Raw genomic sequence first — 21,711 nt, forward strand, 5'->3', positions numbered from 1 at the left:
ATGAGGATAGCCAAGACTGCGACATGCTGCAGAGGAGACAAGTCCAGATCCCCTGACACTTGCTCACACTGGGGCATTGTGGAAAGTTTAGGAGTAGCTCCTTGTTGGGTAATTTGGTGTTCCTGTCACAGGACTGCAGCCACACCAAACTTCAATGGTATTTCAGTGTCACCACTTCCAAAAGCGTTATGGCAGTTTTCAAACTTCTTGCACTTAGAAGCTAGAGGCCCCAAAAGCACGCAAACTCACCCAAATAGCAGGGCTACGCACGTACGTGTTGTTGCAATAAATGAGACGCGTTCAACTGAGAATTCAGAGTTTATTTGCATCCACGCTTGGAGTTTCTCTGCAGGTTTCTAACACACATTCACAAGCATTCCTGTCGCTTTCCCCAGAGAAAATGGTTAAACAGCATATTCTAGGTCAAACAGGTTTTATGAAGGCGAGGTGCTCATACCAACCATACGACTGTCCTCACACACTGCACTGGACAGAAAAAGGCATGAACTTATGCACGGAAGATGTGCCAGGGCTTCCCTGCATTCTTTTCCACTTTAATACTTAAAATGTAATCGGTAACTAAAGTAGCTTAATGCAGCCCATGCTTAGAGAGATTCAACTTGAAAGACTCAGCTCCCTTACAGGGCGATCTGCCTCTGCAAAGAAGAACTAAGCCATCTGCAGAAAGAAGATAGCTGTAAGTCACACAGCGTGGTCCAATCTGGGACTTTCCATGAGGAGACGAGTCCTAGAGAGGAAGCACTTTTTTTTGGGGGGGCGGGGAGGGGGGAAGTATCAAAAGGATGACAAGGTTTCCCCTCTCCCCCAGCTTTAAAGGTGACAACGGTGGAAGGCTGTTGCTAACTGCATCGGTACACAGATTTCTTGGTAACTCAATCTCCCTCTGCAGCAAAAAGCCACATAAGCAGAGAAAAAGAAATGCAGATAAACACATGCTTCCAGATAATCCTTGGAAGTAAAATATTCAAACACTGGGAAGACCTTTGAACCTGAGTGATCCATCAAACAAGTATTTACAAAAATAATCAACGAGAACTTCTTTTCCCTTATAAACCACAAAGTCAGACCATCACACAGTTATTTAGAGCGTTAACATCTCTCTCCTGCAGCGAGGCACTCAAAGACAATTTGCAAGGAAGGATGAGGGTGGACAGGCAGAAAACAGAATAGACCAACTTGCTCCTTTAAAAGATAGAAGGTGTCGGTTTTCAGGCATTAAAAACAAAGCATATAGATCTGTTGTGTGTGTGGATTTTTTTTTTTCCCCAAAGCAGAGAGGACCGAATTCAAAGAGGGAGTAGAGAGATTAAGAGATGGGAACAACATGCACTGAGACAAGAAGCTAACCCTCTTACGAGGGATCCTAAGCCTTTCCTCTGATAACGGGCAAAACTGCCAGTTCAAAAGGTTTAAGTCTACGTACAGGGACCACTCAAGCTTTCTAGAAAGCAAACAGGACCGGCAGGAAAAGGCGTAAGACCTCCTAAGATGGCAGAGGGCTAGATCACTTCAGAAAGAGCACATCAGCACACTGTTACAGCAACAGCAAGGGCTAGATTTCAGGGCAGAAGGAAAAATGAGAGACTAGGTTCAATGCTGACAAAGTGGCAATCTAGACCCGAGTCAGGTTAAATCAGGCAGGTGCTAGGTCCTTCTAACTAATGTACACCTGTCCCAATCCACCAGCTCCCTAGCTTTCGGGATCCAGTGAGTACAGGTTATCAGTTTTCCTAAAAAGCAGTTAAGGATTTTCGAGACATAAACATCTGGCTTCAGTACTGCCAATTGCTTTTGGCTTACAACCAGGACGGGGTTTGAAGTGAGATCAGACGATAACTCAGCTAGGAGCTCCTGAGCATAGCTCAGGGGACACCTGAACAACCCTGTGCCCACTGGTGCTGCGGTTCAACAGTTACCAGCAAAATACAATCCCGTAAAAGCAAGTGTGAACACAGCAACAACATTCAAAAAGCCCTGATGTAGCTCCTGGCAGGTCTGACGAAGCAGTTTGAAGGGGACAGAAGAGCAATGCTTTTTGTATTTTTAACACTGGATCCCAGTATGAACAGCATGGTCCAGTCCTGGCTCAGAACAAGGTGGCACATAGGCATTTTTGCAAGGACTTCACATGCTTCGGTCAAGCTGTTCAATAATGCTTAAAAATACAGTAACACGTTACCACCCCAGGCCTAGGAGCCACATTGTGATCACAGAGCACAGCTGTGACTTGTTTGTGGTACTTTGAAAATGCAGTAAAACTATCAATAGCCAAAAGAGCAGTTCTAGCCCATGTGTATTGCTCATGGGATTTAGCTTAAAGGTTTAATTAGTGCTGGATACCAGAGAAGACCCAACCGCTCTCAGGTTTGGGCTTTCATGCACCCTCACTGGCTAAGAGACAGGACATTAGTTTTGCAAGACAAACTCCCCTGCTGCCAAGGAACATTTGTTTGCCTAGTGTTCAAGGCTCTTCTCGCTCTCACAGCATCGCTACTTGCCCCTGGGCACTGTTTGGATTTTAGATGCTGGAGTGGGAGAGAAGGATGTAGGCAGAAGTCGAAGGAAGACTGAAACCAAACAAACGCCTGCTAGAGAGAGCCATCCATCAGCACTGTTCTCTCCAGCAATTGCCTCTGGCAGGATTTGTTCCTTATACCAGCAGGCTGGAAAATATGATAGGATTTTACTGCCTCATCAGGGGCGAAGATCACAGTTCGGGAATTTATCCTTATATCTTCCTGGAGACAACAAAGCCTGCCTCAATTCACAAGCACTTTCTGCTGCTTTCTCAAGTGTCCCCTCCAGCCAAGATTAGTGTCACTTGAGAAAAGAGCAAGCAGTGAGTCCTGCTTCCCTGCAGAAGGAGGCCACAAGCTGCCAAGCGAGCCTACTTACAGCAACAGCCCCATGGTACAGACACAGCAGCTGCTCAGAGGGCAAAGGTTTCACAGGAAGCACCAAAAATGAAAAATCCTATGCTTTTTATTGCAGGTTCAGTGTGAGTTTTGGAAAGCACAGTCGTGTTAGAGGCAGATATTGTTCCAACTTCCCTTCCTCACGAGAGACTGCCACAATTTATCAACTCCAGAAAGTGTGCCTAGCTTCGCAGTGCAGACAAGCGTTCAAGTGAGGACCTAGATCCTCATGTGACTTGCCATTGAAGCACGATAATGATCCAAGGCTCACAAAATGAAAAGGCCAGCACATTAACTAGAATCTCTTGCCCTGCTGAGAGCTACATAAGAACTTGTTGCCGACCCCTAGAAACGAGGATACGACCAGCCCTTTGAACGGGTTGCCCTGAGCTGCCCTTTCTGGATGTTCCGCTAACCTGGTTTTGATGAAAGCACTTGCTATGCCGTATAAGGGATTCGAGGCCTCTAAATTGGCAAGGGTCTGAGCCGCTGATTAGCTCTGCCAGCAGCAAGCAGTCTAGCTTAGCTGCCTAAATGAAGCATTCCCTTCTGGGCTCTCTCAGGCAAGTCATAGACAGAAACAGAAACCCAAATGCTGTTTCCTCCCGCTGTTCACATACAGTGATGAACATTCCCCACTCCTCTCTTATAAGCTGACAGTTATTTTCCTTTGCGTTTTTTTGTTTGTTTTTTAGAGGGCAAGAGAAAATACTACAAAAAAAATTAAAGGAACTTAAAAATTCAAAGCTTCCTCATGTCTTTATCCTCCCCATTGCCAGTGGCCTCTTCTGTTCACCTATAAAGTGCTGGTCAGGTTGTTTTCTTTCTGTTGGATCTAATGGCTCAAGTCCCTGAAACACTTCACTCTCCCTACAAGGATAAACAATTGTGTTATGTCTATTATTTATGGTATTGCCTTTTCATGCATATTTCCTTCTCTCATGGAAGCCAGGACAGGGGCAGCGTCAGAACTAGTCATCAACAGTGATGTTGCGAAAGAGATAGGCCATGGACTCCCCGTTGTGGATTCGTCGGATGGCTTCAGAGAGGATCAAACTGATATCCACAGTCTTTATCTTGGGGCACTGCAGCTTCTGTACCTCATGAGGAACTGTGTTGGTTACCACCACCTACAGATTGCCAGAAAGAAAAGAGCATTAGTTGTGTTTCGTCCTCATTTAATAGCTGCCCAAGATTAATTCCACAGACGATGTGTATCTGGTGTTTTGCAGTTCAGGGCGAGGGTGAGAAATCCTTTTGTGTTAGAAGAAAGATTAAACACAAAGGGTCTCCCCAGTGGCTTTAAATCCGTTCAAAGGACTGACAGAACCAACACCCTACAAGAGCTACCTCCACATGGGCTGACGGGTCCGTTTAGGTCACAGGATCCGACATGTTTGTTAGTAAAGTTTGTTACTAAGGACGAGGTTTGGAATCTAATTCTAATAAGGTACCAAACAGTCCATCATCAGATGGGGGAGAGAGACAGGTAGAAGACCTGTATTGTGAGAAAGCAGTCACATGCACTCAGCTGTGGCAAGGGAAGCATCCAGGCAGGGATGACTAATATCTGTGTGCATCAGGGAGAAAACGTACAGAGGAGCAGATCCAATCTGAACAAGTATTAATCACACCCTGGTTTTATGAAGAACCAGCTAACTGAAAGCGGTGGATGAAACCAGTCATTTCACAGAGATGAGCTACGAGTAGAGCAGGGGGGAAACCTCAGTTTCCAGCCAGAACAGCTCATGCCTTAAACCAAGCCAGCCATCAGAGCCAGCCCTTCCTCCTCTCTCCAAAAAGCAGACGCACCTCATCGATGGAGGATTCCTCTATTAGGCGGGGGGCATCTGCAGACAGGAGCCCATGAGTAGCCATCACAAATATCTTATAGGCTCCTCGCTCTTTCAGGATCTCTGCAGCAGCTACAAAGCTCTCCACATCATCGATGATGTCATCCTGAGAAGAGACAGGAATAGCATCAGAACTAGCAATACACCATGCCTGCAGGGCAGGAGTGCATCTGCGAGGGATTGTGGTTGTGGCCATGCAGGCAACAGGAAAAAGAAAAAAAAAAAAAAAAAAGGACCTGGCTACCTCAGGTGCTGTTGAGATGCAAGAAACAGTGGCATGCACAAGCTAAGTCTGCGAATGCCTTTTCACTTATTTACAGACCTTTCTCTAGCGCACAACACAAAGATATTGTCTCTTGGAAGCTACTTAGTCCCAGCACATACACACACACAAACGGAGCTTATCTTCAGCAAGGCACTTCTTTGGTGATAATAGCTGCACGTCGACCACTTACACTGCAGCATGCCAGAGTATAAGAACCTCAGCAAAATTTTTACACTCAGGGTATTTCTCTGCATGTCCTGGATTTGCTGAATATTTGTAGATTCAAGGGGGCAAGGAGATTTTGGGATTTACAGGGACAAAGCGTGAAGAGTTTTCAACAGGAAGTTGAAATATTCCGCCAGAGTCACCAGCAAAAGTGGCGAAAACAGAGACAACAATCATGTTCCCACCCCACCCCAGCAGTCCTAACTACCCTTTGGAATAAAGCAATTACAAGGAAAGATGCTCGGAGAAAGCCCCCCCCCACCCACTCCTCTCCGTCACACTCATACCACAATGATGGCAATTCTTCCTCCAACGTCTCCAACCACAGTTATTGGAGGTTTCTCCTTGGCCATCATCACTAAAGCAAAAAAGAAAAAGCAGGTCAGTTAGCCTTCACTCAAACCGGGACAACTCCACTGTACAAGAGGCCAGCCCTTTCCTAACTGAGCCTTCTACTGATGCACAGACAAAGATGCGTGCACTGCACTATCCTGACATGCACCCAAGTGGGTAAATGCTGTCTTAACCATCATTTTCCTTCTTAAATGAGCAGCACTGCAGCTTTAAAATGTAGCTCTCTGTTTCTCCAGTACTGACCCCAGAGGCAGCAAGCAGACCCAACACCTAGGAGCCCCCTATGCAAGAGGTGCTACAACGCAGCACCTAATCTAAGTGAAACGTCAGTGGCTCTTTCCCTTTGTCGTTGGGCTCCAAAACTGGACTTGAAACAAGGGGTGTCCCATCGTTGGGAACAATAAATAGGCTTCTCTCTGCAACACCTCTCAAAGGGCTTGTGCTTTACAAGATGCAGTTTTTTCCACTGCACCTGAGTGCTGGCCTCACTAAATCACGTGAATGATTTGAGACTCGGACTACAGCTTGCTCGCTTTCTCTCATATCAGGAAACGCACAAGGATCTTTCAGAGCACGTAAGACCCTTACTAGTGTCTGCGCAGACAACTAACACTTCAGGGAGATTGCAGAAGCAAAGTTTGCTGGGATATTTTGAAGTGCATTAGTGCAAAGGAGCAAGAAAAAATCCACTTTAAACTCAGTGCTACAAGCTCAACACGACTAGCAATTAGAGGCAGAAGTACACGGCAATGAACTGTGCTAGCTGACACACAGTAAAGAGATCTACTGGGAATTCCACTCCCAACTGTATTTTTGCACTGACGTGGGTCATGCAAAAACTACATGTGTAACAAGCTTCATTTATACTATGGGAAAACAGCAGCGGTATGGAAAAAATGGAGACCAATGAGGATGTACTGAGAGTGTTCGGATGTGATGGCGTTCAGACCCCTGCCAAACAGCAGTCAGTCTGTGATACCGGACAGGGGATGGCTGTCAATAAGCCAAGCCTCTCACTTGCCAGAGCGTGCTAGCTCATAAAGTGAACACGGTACAAAATCTCCCAGCAAGGAAAAGATAGAGTGGTGGGTATATGCATTTCATCAGGTGATAATCTGGGCTGCACTTACCACTGAACTGAAGGGAAACAGCTAACATTTTGTAATGCTTGCCGGGTACACCTGCATCCCCCGACTTTTACGGTGTCTACAGAGAGTGTAGCAAAGTGTCCCACTGCAGCACTTTGCACCTCTCCTCCTCCTAAGTTCAGGGCCTGCCAGGATTCTGGACACAAACGCTTCCCAAACGCTGAGGAATTCTGGATGTGCAGGGTAGTAAGATTTTTCTCCCTATAATACTCGAGCAGCATGAAATTACATGCCATTGCCCAGCAAAAAGCATGTCTGAACGTTGATTTCAGCCCTCCTGGGTCACCAGAGTCCGGCATGAAACTCCCCATCCTGCACAGCAGGCTGGTCCAGTACTACTCCTGCAACTCATCGGTGGCTGGGAATGCCTATAGTCCAAGCACAGCTGGGTAAGTGAGTCACACTGAGGGATACGATGAGCGCGATTACAAGGACCACAGCTCCAAGGATTCATGTACAGTGCTGTTCTTCATATCCAAGGCATGCCCCACACACTGCTTTTCCTTAAGCCTACCAACATTTTATTAAAGGCATTCAATAGTTCTGTTTGGAACAAAATTAAGTTCCAGAGTGCTAGATTTTGTGGTTAAAACTACAGCAATAGTGTACAGATCTTAAGGAGTAGAAATTCAACGCTATTTTACTGACAAACACATGAATTTTCACTGCATGGATATCCTTATATTCCATAAAGGACAGAGACACATTCCTTACTATGCTCAAAGGCTAACACACCAGCTACCACCATTAGCAGTGCTTTGCATCTTTTCTCTGCTTTTAAACGCTGTATTTCAAGGTTCCTTTATATTTAAAGTATGGTAGGCAACACTTCGACCTACCCGGATCCTAAAGAGATGTTCTCCCTTTTTCGTGTTCAATTTTCTCTGTAAAGAAAAGAAAAAAAAACTGCAAGCCAAAAATCTACCCAAAACCACATCAAAACGCAAGAGAACTTTGATCACTCCAATGTGATGAAAGCTTATGCAAGCGTTACTGAGGCCGGCTTCTCTTCCTTCAGAATCTTTGGTCATATTGATATGTGCAAGTCAGAACAGCTAGCAGAAGGTGGCTTGAAAAATGACTCAAAATAATAAAACAGCATTTTCCTCCCAGACACACACCCTCTATTTACATGTAGGCAAGAGGGCAACAAAAATAAGCCACAGCTGAATTTCTGCCTGGCATAACCCCTTGGATTATGAAAGAGCTTAGGTCAAAAGAGTTGCCTGTTTTTCGGAGAGTCAGAAAATATGCTCATGGTATTTGCAGCTTAAAACACAAAAGAATAACCATCATTTTCACAAAACAAGAACATCACAGAACACTGTGGAGAAAAAAAATAAGCTTATCAGCAAAACACCCTAAACTGTGCTTTCACTCTGGTGCAAGTGATGCACACCAGGTATCGTGCATTAAAGGTTAGAAGACCACTGGCATGAAGAAACAGCATTCCCAAGTGCTTTACTTGTTGCTTTAATTAAGTGGTCAAAATGGGTTAAGGAATGCTTAAATAACTTAAGGGCTGACAGTTACCACTGTGTGCATTAAAATTAAAGTCACCAAGTAAAATAACGCTGCATTTACAACAGAGCCTATGAGCAACAAAACACTCAAGGACTAACTTTTATGCAAAGAGATAGCTCAAGAAGGACAGATAATGCCTGTAAGCCCCGGCCTAAACACAGAAAAAGAGATGAGGGCAGGGAAGTAGAAACAGACCTAAGGTCATTTCCAGTTTTCAGCTCCCTTCCTTTATGGCAGTTTGCTGTGCCCGGGTTTAAAGGGGACCATTACCTATCTGTATAAAGTACTGAATGTTAAAGCTACCAAAATGATTTAGCAGATGGTGCTCCAGGAAAAGGAGGCACGCAAAGGGTCCACACACGTTTGTTAAGGCACAGCCCAAAGCCAGCTGCAAGCTTGGAGACACAAAACAGCATACAATGAAAGAAAATAGCCTTGGAGCGAATCCTGTCTCAAAGGCTCCGATTTCTGATTGTTGAGTGATGTGAAGTGTTGCTGCCTTTTCAGCACAGCACTTTAAGAGGAGCAATCAGAAGCACCTTTGGCATTTTTCTGTGCCACTAAATCAGAGCATCATATAGACCACGTTACCAGGACAATAAGCAAGCCAATACACTGCATAACACTCATTAGTTAAAGGCACATGATCCTTGCTAGAATAGTGAGAAAAGGTGCATGCCAGCACACAGGGGCCCTGCCAACACACTAGGAAGCCCCTGAAGAATTGCATAAACCAGAAGAAGTCATTGCTGCAGGGCTCCGGTTCTGCTCCCAGGCATGTCTTTCGCCTCCCTTCTGACTGTAACCCTACCACTGGGGACCCCAAAACTGCTGCTTCTTAGACAGGGAGGATGCTCCAAACCAATCCGTACAAAGCCCAGAAGTAAGGAAGCGCACAGCTTGGGGTTAGCAGCGTGTGCTCCGCTCTTCACAAACAACGACGTGGTGGCTTTGCCGGATCCTGCGTTACTCTGTCATCAAACCTTATAAAATGGAGACTGCTGGCGATGGCGCACAGGCAGAAAGAGCTGATCAAGGGTTTCGTTTGAAGTGCCACTGGGGGTAGGAAACGTCTCTACTTGTCAAATGATTGAATCAGAGAGAAAGGGAGGAATAACAGAAAGGACAAGCGCAGGCATTCACAACACTGCCATCCTTAAGCCTAGTGGCATTTTTACCTCTGTCTGATGGAGAGCACATCCGCGACAGTCTGCAATACAACCACAATTCTCTAGATGTTTACAGACTGCTTTTAAATAGGTATTGCTCTGGTATTCTGTAGCTCCAGTAACAGCCCAGCACCCATGCAAAACAAGCTACCTATTAAGGTTAGAAAACTGGAGAGAGAAGCAAGTTTCTACAGAGAATTTTTGGACAATCTCACCCCATAATCCACCCCACATCTCCTCCCTGATAGACAGCCACCAAGCAACAGTTTGATTGTTTTACATTTGAGTCTTAAGTATGCAAAAATGCAAGGTCAAATGTTGAGCTTCTGCAGGAGATAAAGAAAGAAAGTGATGATACACAGCAAATTAGTTTGTGTCTGGGTAGCTGAGGACTGAAAACATTTTTCCACCAAAATCCTAACTAAATCAGAAAGGGCAGACTCCGCTATGAGCTTCCATTTACGGGGCTCTCCAGCAGCACAAGCTCCCCCAACTGAGCTTCCTTGAAGTGACATGCCTGGAAATAAAGCCACAGTCATGTCAATGCCCTGATACCAGATAAGTCTCAGCTAATGATACTTTGGAGGACAAGATTCTCTTCAGACTGAAGTGACAAGGAAAGGACAAGAATAACCTGGTAAATTCCTGTTTTGTTGGAAGTACATAAAGAAAACCCCTTGTGAGAAGGAGGGTAATAACAGTAAGCCCCCAACTCGTTGCCAAACTCCACCCGCCCCCCAAGGCCCAAGATAAATTTGACCAGCCGTGAAAGCACTGTTTAAACGATTTAATTATAGTGAGCAATAACTTGGGTAATGTAAAATGACTGCAGTCTTACTTGCCTTCCCCATAACTTGCCCACAAGCTGGTTGGATGTTCTCTCTGAACTTCGAAATACAAGAGAAGCTGTTTCTAGGTAGCCCTAGCCACAGCCAGTATAATTAAATTTAGCTGCATGATGGATAGCTCCTTATCATGTGCAGCAGCATGCTACATTTCCCACAGTCAGGTCTCAGCCATGCTCACTGCACCCATAATCCACTTTTGTCCTACCACCATTTACCTAGAAAGCTAAAGATTTCCCAAGGGGGAGGGTGGATTTTGACTGTACTGTTGCTGTTTGACTGCTGCTGTTGCAAGAACACAAGCGATTCTAAGAGGGTGGCGTTTCCCAGAATACAGGTTTCCTCCATTTTAATTTGCTCCGTGCTCCCCCATCAGCAGTTTATCTACTGATGGCAAGAGTACAAAAGTGCAACAGCGCCCTCAGAGACCCTATTCACGCTAGCCACACAAACCTTTCAAATACCCACAATGACTGCGGCACGAGGGGAAAACAAGGGCCAGCTCTGCCCTCCAAGCTGGGGACAGCATCCTGACTCAGTGGTTGTTCCCTTGCTAGTTAACACTTCTACATTTCCTTGCCGTTTCATTAGCTCAATGAGTTTTAGTACTGAGCACTTTAAAAGCACTGCCTCTAGCAGCGGTTTGTCAGAGTCCTACACTGTTGAGCAGGCACAGCAAGGGGAACAACACTGATGCTCCATGTTGCCAAAAGGAGTTAAATAAAAATCACTCTTCATACCTTCCCCTACAACTCACTAACATTGGCTTTGCCCAAGGGAAAAACTGCACCGGTCCAACTGCTATCAGGTTGCTTATACATCTGTATAGCTAAACCAATGGCAAATTCACATCAAACTTCTCCTGATAGCCCAAAGATAAGCAGAGAAACTTAATCTTACATGGCAACTCCAGACCAGGATGCACAGTTGCGTTTTTGACCATCGGGGGGGAGTGACGACCATCATCCATGTCCTGTTCTGTACACTGAGCCTCTCCGTGTATCACTGCTAGTCCCAGCCGCAATCTCTCAGCGTAAGACTGAGCCCTGCAGGACAACCACAGCATGTCAGGAAGATGTTGGGCAAAAGCAACTTTACAGTCTGGTGGAGCAGTCCTCTCAAATCCAGCAGGGTAATCAAAAACTGCCCCTCTGTGGCTGTACAGGGGTTTCTCCCTGCGTAAGAAGTTCACCAAAAAGGGCTTTTATTCCTCTCTATATCCCAAAGCTCACTCTACCTCTCGGCTCCATCGCAGAGGTCTCCTGGTGTTCCTCTCTATGCTAAATGGTTTCTAATATGGTCAGGTACTACTGGAACTCAGGCAACAAGCCTGACCCTAACAGTCAGGTGAATCACCCTACTCTGCAGCAGCAGGGAACTGCAGTTTACTCCCACAGGGTTGGGACTGCAAAATTCAGCCACCCACCTGCAGGACTAGGGATGCCATTCCACTTTACAGCCACAAACGACTTATGGACCTGATTCCTGATCCATCTGGGACCCCCTCCGCATTTTTGCTGGCATACACACCACCAACCCAGACCTTTCCCAAGTTATACTTAACCAGCTGGTAAAGGAATCTATTTACCTTTTAGCTGCATCAGGAGATTTGGCTACAATAACTGCATTCCTGTAATCTGGAATCTAGATTCAATAAAAAAGTTACTTAAGTAATGAGCTTCTTGCTAGTCAGTAAGTGACACATGGCTGAAGAACTGCATCCCCATTTCCCCTTCCCCCCCACCCAACTCTTAATTCTATGGTAAGAAATTGGCAGACAATAGCACTCCTGTGCTGAACCAGCATTTATAGATTCTGCCTCAAATGCCAATACAAATAAGCTTAATACTGACAATACTGCCTATGACGTAATCGTTTCAGAGGTCCTGCTTTGCACACGATTACAGTTCTGTGCCTCCTTTCACTACTGGCATCCACATGCTATGGCCCAGCGTACAATGCTAAATGTAGCTGTTTCTGAGATACAGGGCACTGGACATACTGTAGGAAAGGAAGGGAAAGGTTTAGCGAATCACCCTGAAAGCCAAAGACTCCTAGTATCAACCCTGACTCTTATGGCGATGCTGAGCCCCCAGGGCCCACACAGAGCAGGCATTAGCCTTACGCTCAAGAAGCTCAAAGGTGAGAAAATTCACTGTATTTCATCTGCCCTATGTGGACAGGCCACAGTTAGTGCTACCAGTATGGGAAGGTACTAGTCCAGAGCCAGGGCATATTCCTCAGGATATAAATCATAATCATTTGGACTTGGAAAACACAACCTCCATTCCCCCAACCCTTCTGTGCTCCACATTCCTAAGTGCAGCCCAGGACAAAGTCTCTGCCCATTATTCAGATCAGTCAGACATCCACCACACAACACGGAGTGAAGGGAGACAGTTTAACAGGATTTAAAAGGTGATTAGAGGTAGAAGCATAAATAGCATCTCAAATGGCACTAACACTACAGAGAACAATGAATTTCAATTGAGGGCTCGAGCTCATCTTCTGCTTATGAGCAAGAATTCAACTTCTACCCAAGCACACCATCTTACAATCTGATTTAATATAACATATTCCCACTTCCTTGAGAAATATACACAGATGCTCTGGAAGAAACAATTCACGGACTGAACAATTGATCTAGCCTCGCAGTGCAATTTTTGTTTAAGCGCAGGTCCAACACCACTATCGTATTAAGTCAGGTACACGTTAGGACAAGCCAATATATACAGAACTAGAGTAACCTCACTTCTTCCTGTATATATTGAAGCAGGAAAGGGGAGGCTCTCAGGTTGTCTACTGGAAAGCTGAAGAAGCCTTGGATTTCCTTTTGATGAAGGTCCATTGTGATAATGTGCGTTAAACCTAAGCAAAAAAAGATACCAATTCATTAAGGAGCCCACCACGTGGCTGGATTTCCTTGAACGTCTCAATTTTCCAGATTATTTTATCTATTAGCCAGACTACTACATCATGCATTAGCCACAAGCATAGAGAGGTAGACTAAAAAGAATTAAAGACATTAGAAAAAACAGGCATGCAATAGGAGTCGCACACTAGACTGACAGCATGTTTCAACGTGACACTTCCAGGCCACTACATCAGGTAAGAGTTACAAAGAAATAAAAACTAGGTGAAGAAAATCAGTTCCCTCAAAGTGGCTCAGGTGCTTGGCAGTAAGTCCCCACATCTAACAGGAGAAGAACCAAAGGACAGACACCTTCTGGGATGCAAGGCAGCTGGATGCCTTGTGGAAACCAAGCTTGCCGTCCTGCTCCCTGTATGACGCTTACCTGCCTTGGCTAGCATCGAAGCCAGCAGTTTGCAGACAATAGAGCCCCTCTTCCTCATTTTGCTCTGTTTGCTGTAGGGGAAGTAAGGGATGACCCCAATGATGTTCCTGGCACAGGAAGTCTTCAGTGCATAAGCCATTATCAGCAGCTCCATTACAGCAGTATTCACATCTCTACAAGATTCAAAAACCATTCCAAATATTAGTAAAGAGTTTTTCAATATGACGCCTATACTCATTCACCATATATATACACCATTCACCATATATATATTCCATATATACCATTCTCACCAAACTTCCAGGCCAAAGAACACATACATTAGCATAAGCTACTGCAAAACCTGGATTGTAACCCTACAGCTCCTTCTGCTATGCCACAACACATTACAATCAACTATTATTTGCACAGGACGTGACCCCAGCACTCAAGAGCTGTGGATCAAAATTTGATTTTGTATTCTAGCATGAGGATTACGATGATTTCCCCCCTTAACCACAAAAAAGGCATTTTTTGTTATGTCGGAACAAATATCACTTCTTACAGTATATTTTAAAATAAAACAATCTTTTAATGAAGAAGCGTCACACATACAACCAACATGACTTCATCCACGTTAGATTTACTGGGATATTTCTAACAACTCAAGGCAAATTTTCCTGGTTTAAGAAGTACTGTATTCTGGAGCTGTAAAGTATAGGCACATCATTTTGGTGGAGTTCAGCATTTTCATGCTACCTACCTTATCCAGAGATGGAAGGAACAACAGCACACTAAACTCCAAACAACTTTTACTTGGAAGGGAGGGTGAAGGGGAGGGGAAAAAAAGCAACATAGGAGGAAACACATATACAGATCACAGCAAGGAATACGTGTAAACCAACTGAAGATGGAGTTTATTACAGTATGATGACTGGTATGCCTCACTAGAAATGTATTAATCTGCATTTGTATTCATTTTGGGAAGGGAAGAGAGGCCAAACTTTTAGTTTCTTAAAACCAACATCAAAGGGAGGCCTGAATTCCACACGTAATCTGTGCTATCAACAAACTGACTCAAGGCCATTTTGAACCTTAAGAGCACGCACTCCAGAGAGGACAGAAGAATGTGCAACACTCCCAGAACGACGACGTCTTTGCTTGGGTTATTTCAGCAAAGACCATCTCAAACAACACATCAGTTCCCCAGACTGGTACACAGGTGGGGATATTATGCCGAGGATGGCTCAGCGGCACAGTCACAAGGTGACAGGGCAGAACAGGCCATCTTTCCACGTGGCAGCAGAGAACAACACACCGAGCAGCTTGAAGCTCTGCAGAGCTTTTTGGAAGTTACTCAGGCATCACCCTGGGACCCGTTTTCCTCCTGACCACCTGGCCTGGCTTCCCTGAGAACGCAGAGATAGAGTTTCCCAAGCCTTTTTGTACAATACATGACAAGCTCCGACCATTGCCATTTCTCCATCGCTCCCCCTTCCTTTGGGAATTAACCTCCATTTGTGTCTCTTCATTTGTGAATGCTCCGAGCCTCTTTATTCGCCGGCTGGCTCCATCGGCCCTCGTGCACAATGCCGTTCGTACACAAGAAAGCTTTGTTTGTTCTGAAGCACCCAGCCAAGAATTACATAAAACATATAACCCCCCGCCACGTAGGACAACAAGCTAACAAAGACCCATTTCTTCCCTTTGGTGTTTTAGCCGTGCCAGTGTGGCTGGGAGAAAAGAAAAAGATGCTAGTAGTGGTATTGTATGAAAACAAAGCAGCCAATTTTGAGCCCATTTAAAGGTCATCCTAGAAGTTCAATGTTTAATGTCATCGCTTCTCAAATTACTTAAAACAAAAATTCACAGGTAAAACAGATACAGAATATGACTGCTCCTGGAAGAAGGGGTTACCACTGATTTCAAAAGATACCGACAGGCTTGATGCTGCTGTGGGATTCTGGGAGCCCCATCCCCACGCACCACAGCAATGGAGAGGCTACACGAGGAGGAGTCATCCCTCTCACAATATTCAAACAGGACGCCACACCGGACGCAGGAAAACTCCTGAAAACCAGCTGGCACAGACACTAAATAGAGCCTGCCCCTGCAGCAGCACCCACGACGCTCACCAGGGCTGCACAAGGGCAGGTCGGCTGGAGTTGGGCAGATCTGGACCCTCCTGGATGCTTTGCATGGGGCCAGCTGGCATGCTGATCTGATCCTCAGGCCTCTGCAAGGGGCACTGACCCAAATCCAGGGCCAGGCTCAGAGTGGGGACTAATTGGGGAAAATAATGTCTGCGGCAGAACCCCAGCCATGGCACCTCCTAAGATGAATACCCAGGACAGCAGCTCTGTCTCCTTACTGCTCTCTCCTCCTCCTTTCTTGCAGCAGTGCTCACAAGCTGCTTCTGGAAGGCCTGAGTCAAAAGTGCACATGGGCACTGTCAGCTCATTACCACGGCCTTTAGAGCCAGCTCAGCTATCCTCCATCCCCCATTTACCATCCTTCTCCAGCAGGCTGAAGCCCTCCCTCGCTGCTCCCCACCTTTGCCTAATTCATCCCTGCACAACTGTATCCTCATGGCTGAGCAACTGGCTCAGTGAAGCCACCAATCCACTGCGCAACAACTACCAACAGGTCTAGCACCAAAAGTCTTTTAACTTCTAGTGTCGCACTAAACCATCAACTCCTCCATTTTTCTACTTTACAGAATAGTCCAATAACTGCGTTAATACCAAGCTGTGTGTTTAACACATGCAGGAACATTAAAATGGTTGTGGTCAGCCTGATCCTGCATCCTGTGCTTTTGACAGTGACCAAAAAGCTGCCTAGCAAAGAGCACAGAGTGAGGATACAGCAACGCCTCTCCCAAACACTCTCCCAGCTTCCTGCAGTTTGCCGCTCAGGGACCTCTTGAGACAGCAATGCTCTTTTTGTACTTAACACTCCTTGATCTATTCCCCCCGCCAAGAATTTGCCTAAGGCTTTTTGATCCTCCATAAACTCTTAGCAAAGTTAGTGCCCTGCAGCAAGGAGTTCCTGAGGTCAAAGATGCATGGGAAGATGTACCTCCTTTTGCTTCTTTTGGACCTGACACCTGCTAGTTTTGTTTAGCATATCGCTGTTCTCACAGACCATTACCTCTACGACTGCTTCTCCCAAAGACACTCATGATTCTGAAGACCTCTAGCATACCATCCCCTAGCCTCTCTTTCCCAGTTTAAACAGCACAAAACTACTCAGTTTTTCCTCATACAAATGCTATTCTATACAGCAGCAGTGCAGGATGATACCTGTCACTGTAACTGTTTCAGTTTTGCTATGTACCCTTTGGACTTCAAGCTTGTAGCATGTATTCAGGTCTTTCTGCTTCCTCCCTGTGCATTTAAGATGCAGACTGTGGATCTGCACTGCAGCGTAACAAGGTTGTTTTATTCTCTATTCCTTTCCTAATAAGTCCTAATATTCTACTGGCTTTTTGAACTGCTACTGAGTGCAGAAATCGTATTTTCAGAGGACCCTGGCTTGACAAACAAATAATCCAAAACAGTTCCTCTTTTTACTCTCCTGCAAGGTCCCTGAAACCCAATGCAAAAAAATGGAGATGTCCTTGAACCTGTCTTCTCTAAGCAATGCAGCAAGGCGCAGCTGCAGCTGAAGAATAAAAGATTACTTGCCTACACAACAGTAGCTGCTCATCTGGAGGGCTCAAACCCTTAAACATTTTTGCTAAAGGATTGCCTGCAACATTTGGTTCAGTTTGTGGAAAACCAAGGAGATCAAGAAGTCGAGAGCAGAGGAGGTTTTCCCCTTCCAAAACTATCGCCGGTCCCTAATATTCCAAGTTACTGCTCTTTGAAATATCTTATCTGTTACATGTAACCAGGAAGTTACGAGTTATTTCAGAGAACTCTCACAAGGGACAACAGGATGGCACCATTCACCTGAAACACAATCCTGCAATACAGGGTTTTCACCTGGCAGAGATTTACTAGCTTCCTGTGGGAAGCGACACTTGAAGCCTCTCCCCGGAGAGAGATGAGTTCTAGGAAAATGTCTCAGCTTTCAAGAGGAACTCTAGAAGTGAGCAAGCTGATCTTGAAGCCTTATTGATTTCCTTATCAACAGGCCAAGCATTACAAAGAGCAACTGAACTTACAATTCTCATTGGGCTGTATTTCTCGGGCAAGCCAAGAAAATTTCTGTCTCCAGTATATTTTTCTACCTGCTCGGGCTCTGATGCATATTAACTAGTTTTTGTGACCTCCACAATTTGAGTAGAATTTGCTAACTTGGAAAAGGCTGTCAGGGCATAAATATCTTTGTTTAGCTAACTGAACAAACTGCACCCCATCACTCCCTCATCTTTGAAAACCAAATCTCCCCTACTTGCAGTTTGAAAACCAAATCTCCCCTACTTGCAGTTGGTGATTTTGCAGTACTATTTGTATATAGGCTTCCCCTGCACTTCCCACTGACTTGCACGGACCACTTGGCCAGAACTCAAGAAAAAAAAAAAATGTCTTCATGCTCCGAACTCAGCTCTCCAATTCTAACACAATCCCTCTAAGCTGGCCCTCAGCCAGCGATAAGCAAAGCTCCCAGGGGCTGGCAGGTGGGCCAGCCCTCTGGTTACTTGCAGCACTTCTTTTCTGCCTTACTCCAGGGCTAAAACAGCTGAAACCAAAAACAAACAGGCCCACATAAGAAAAGGCACAACATTATTAAGAATTATAAGAGTATGGGAAGGAAGCTAAGGGCTTCCTCATGACTTCAGTTTCACATTGCTACAATCAAGGGGAGAGTAATCCAACCTGCAATGAAAGCAACAGCTGCTGGTTGCTGCTGGCTCTACTGCTCGATAATTGGAAAGCAGAGAAATTACACGTCCTGAGATGGAAGTGCCAGTCAAAAATCACCAAGCAACTGAACCTGCAAGGACATCAACACACAGACCAGGGACATTTCACTTAAAGCCATTGGTCATACTTGTGCTTGTCTGCGGTGACACGCTTGAGCTATTTGATGGGTAGCTTCTCAGCTTGCTGTGGTGCAAAGCAACCTTCTGGGAATTTTAACAACTGAACACTACGCCATATCTTAAGAGTAAGTCAAAGCAACGACAACTATGGAGAGAGACACACTATCATGGTGGCTAACAGGGAACAAACCTATCAGAACAACCTGCTGAACCAGAAATTCAAAGCATACCATAACTGTAAAATTAAGCCACGGGTCACTTACCTGGGGATCGTCTGTATAATGAAGATATCTTGCCCCCGGACAGATTCCTTTATTTCAACTCTTGTTTCTGAAGGGTAGAAAACAATTAGTTTTATTCCCAAATGTCAGATTTAAATTGATAACGCACCATATTTTAACAACAACTTTGCCCACCAGTCAGGGAAGAACGCAAGACTTGTCCTTCACCCTATGTGTACACCCATCCACTACGCATCAAACGAGACAAACAGATTTTCTAGAAGGCGGGCCCTGTGAAGCAAGGAGCTGGCATTACGTATCAGTGAGTGAGTTGTATTTACAATGCAGAATGGGGCTGAATAGCTGTTGTCTTACATGCAGAAGACAATTACTTCACTTTCAGTAAGGGTAAATCCACGCCAAGATCTTTTTCATTTCTCTGTGCTGGGTGCTGAAAGCTGTTGATACCACATTCATTAGTGAACAATGAACCACTGGAAGCAGAACAGCCTCTAGTACCTACTGAGAAGGGAAGCTGGCTCCTTTGTACCTTACCATGCAGTCAGCTCCATACACGTCCAATAGCCCAACACAGTATCAGCAGTACAGAGTTCAAAGAGAGAACTCCTCCACTTTGCTACCACGGTCAAGATATTTCATCACTGACATGGCTGGAAATCTAAGTCTCCAATGAACATGCCTCACACTGCCTCTTACTCAAACCTAAAAGCCAGGAGCAGCTCTGCAATGCCAAGGTTTCCCGGGCTGCCTTTCTAGCCGCTCATTTCCCATGCCGTCATATACGATGGGCAGGGATAAGTGGAAGGAGAAAAAGATCTACTAGGCTACAGAATTCAATGTCTAATTGTCTAGGCATTCACAATAACCTCAAGGGACTCTGCTGAAAGGAGACTGATTTGCTGTGCAGTGATGAAGAATGACTTCAGACCTCGAAGCAAGTGACCTGATTTAAAACTAACCCCAAAGGGCACAAAGCTAGCACGAATGCAGCAGCCAGTCCAGTCATAACCATAAGCTCCCACGGCAGCATACACAGAGCATGGCCCACTGTGACTTTAATAGCAACAGCATTATCAAAATCCCTCACGATGAACCCAGCACTGTAATGAGACCCCCCCCCCCATAGCCCATACATGCCCAGCAAGAGGAACAGAAAAGCCACGTGCACGACCCAGAGTCTTGCTGCTGATATACAAAACACTCAATATCTCAAGGTTGAAGTACTTATAGATTGTCTACTCGTCTTGCATCGAGGAGGCGAGGCCAACTCAGTGCTCTTGTCTGATCAGCAAGGCGCATTTGGTGGCAACAGGATCTCAGCGGAAGAATAACCAGTCCAGCATGTCCCTCTCCATTATCAAAAGGTTCCTGTTTCTATCACTTACTCTAACCTGTACCAGTTGTCTCTGCTTCTCATCTCTTTTGCAAATATGGTAATAGAGATCTTGAAATGGTAGATGACATTTAGCCACTGGACTCTGTTAGCCAATAACCTTGCGTTTTACATCTGAAAACAGGCACTTGCTACTTTTAAAGAGATGAAATGAACCTCCAAGAGGCACTCTCTCCAGTACATCCTTGAATTTGCACTCTTTAAAACAATAGCATTGTTAGGGAAACCGTAAAACTGCCTGTGGTGAGGGGACGTCTGGGAGAAGGGGATGATTTCCAGTTTGCAGGGCAAACATTTATAAAGCAGGCTGTTAGTTTTAAACCTAGAAGATCTTTCGCTAAGCACAACAGCATGTAAGACTTCGTAGCAGCTACTATTCGAGGTAGGAGTCTTTGTTTTAGATGAGAGTCAGCTGAGAGGCACGCAAACAAGATAACAGGGGAAAAGGAGGAACACATTTAATTGGTTTGTCCAAGGTCAGATGCAAAAGTCCAGCACTGCCAGAAGCAGCAGCAACATCACAGCTGAAGGCATAAAAATCCGTCTTGGTTTCTGTTAGCTCGTAACACATACTAGACAGGTTTGGCCAATGGAGCTACCCAGTATTTATAAAATTACCTCAGACAGGCCTGCAAGTAGTAAAGATTCATCTTACCTCCATTGGTTTCCTGGTATACCACAGATTTTCCCAACTCAGCACCAAGACGCCTGGAGAAAACAAAAGAAGTTGAAAATTGAAGTGAGCAGTTCACAATCCAAAGTAGAGACTGGACCAATTCTTATAGACTGGCAAAATACAAGCACTGCCTAACGGAGAGCTGAGTGCAGTAAACTGAGCTGCTGAGCTACAAGTCTCCTCCTTTCACAATAACCCTTTTCTCTCCAAGGTCCTTTGGGACACTTCAGCTGGACTGAGAGCAGTTTGCTTGCGTGCCCTCTGGCCAGTCACTACGCTCACGCTTTCTGCTCGACTACCTGGTCACACGCAACAGGTAACTCTCGCGTCCTGCCTGCTTTTTCATCTCTAAGAGGCATTAACCTGTGCTCATCCCCTGTAACCTACCACCAGTCCCACGAATCAGGATGAACCCTGCAAAGCTTGGAGGAATAAGTTATCCCAAAGGCTCTTCTCCCTATCTGGCTGAGACCAGCAAAGGAAACCACATTTTATTAGAAAGGCAGCACAGTCAAGCATAGCAAGCCTGATTTTCTTCGGAAAAGAGGCTTAAAACATTCCAGTTATAATGGGCAAACAAAAACTGTTCGGAAGTCAAAGGCATTTGAGTACAACTCCTAATACCTAATTTCCAAGCTTTCCCAAACAAGCAAGTAGCTTACACGAATCATCAAGCATCCCTTCACAAACGCTGCCATCGTTCCCTTGCTACACTATTTGTTGATGTTACGGTTACACAGTGTGGCAGGCTGCTGAAGCGCTCCTAGGGCACGCTGTTCTGCGGCAGATTAATGACATACTAAAAATAGTCAGTTC

The 21,711-nt window shown here is 45.2% G+C and overlaps 1 protein-coding gene across 4 annotated transcripts in view; it reads right to left on the reverse strand.

The window, feature by feature from the left end:
• Positions 1-779: 779 nt before the first annotated feature.
• Positions 780-21,711, reverse strand: part of PRPSAP1 (phosphoribosyl pyrophosphate synthetase associated protein 1) — a 32,576-nt gene continuing 11,644 nt past the window's right edge. For all 4 annotated transcript variants that reach the window (XM_068913289.1, XM_068913288.1, XM_068913290.1 and 1 more), the window contains 9 exons: positions 20,875-20,927; positions 18,848-18,914; positions 13,616-13,788; positions 13,072-13,187; positions 11,908-11,963; positions 11,220-11,365; positions 5,567-5,637; positions 4,749-4,895; positions 780-4,066 (listed from right to left, as the gene is read on the reverse strand). In XM_068913289.1, coding sequence (XP_068769390.1) covers positions 3,908-4,066; positions 4,749-4,895; positions 5,567-5,637; positions 11,220-11,365; positions 11,908-11,963; positions 13,072-13,187; positions 13,616-13,788; positions 18,848-18,914; positions 20,875-20,927 — 988 coding nt within the window. In that variant the 3' untranslated portion in view covers positions 780-3,907. The remainder of the gene's footprint in view (positions 4,067-4,748; positions 4,896-5,566; positions 5,638-11,219; positions 11,366-11,907; positions 11,964-13,071; positions 13,188-13,615; positions 13,789-18,847; positions 18,915-20,874; positions 20,928-21,711) is intronic.

The sequence above is a fragment of the Struthio camelus genome, chromosome 19 (genome assembly GCF_040807025.1).
Source record: "Struthio camelus isolate bStrCam1 chromosome 19, bStrCam1.hap1, whole genome shotgun sequence".
Lineage (NCBI taxonomy): Eukaryota > Metazoa > Chordata > Aves > Struthioniformes > Struthionidae > Struthio > Struthio camelus.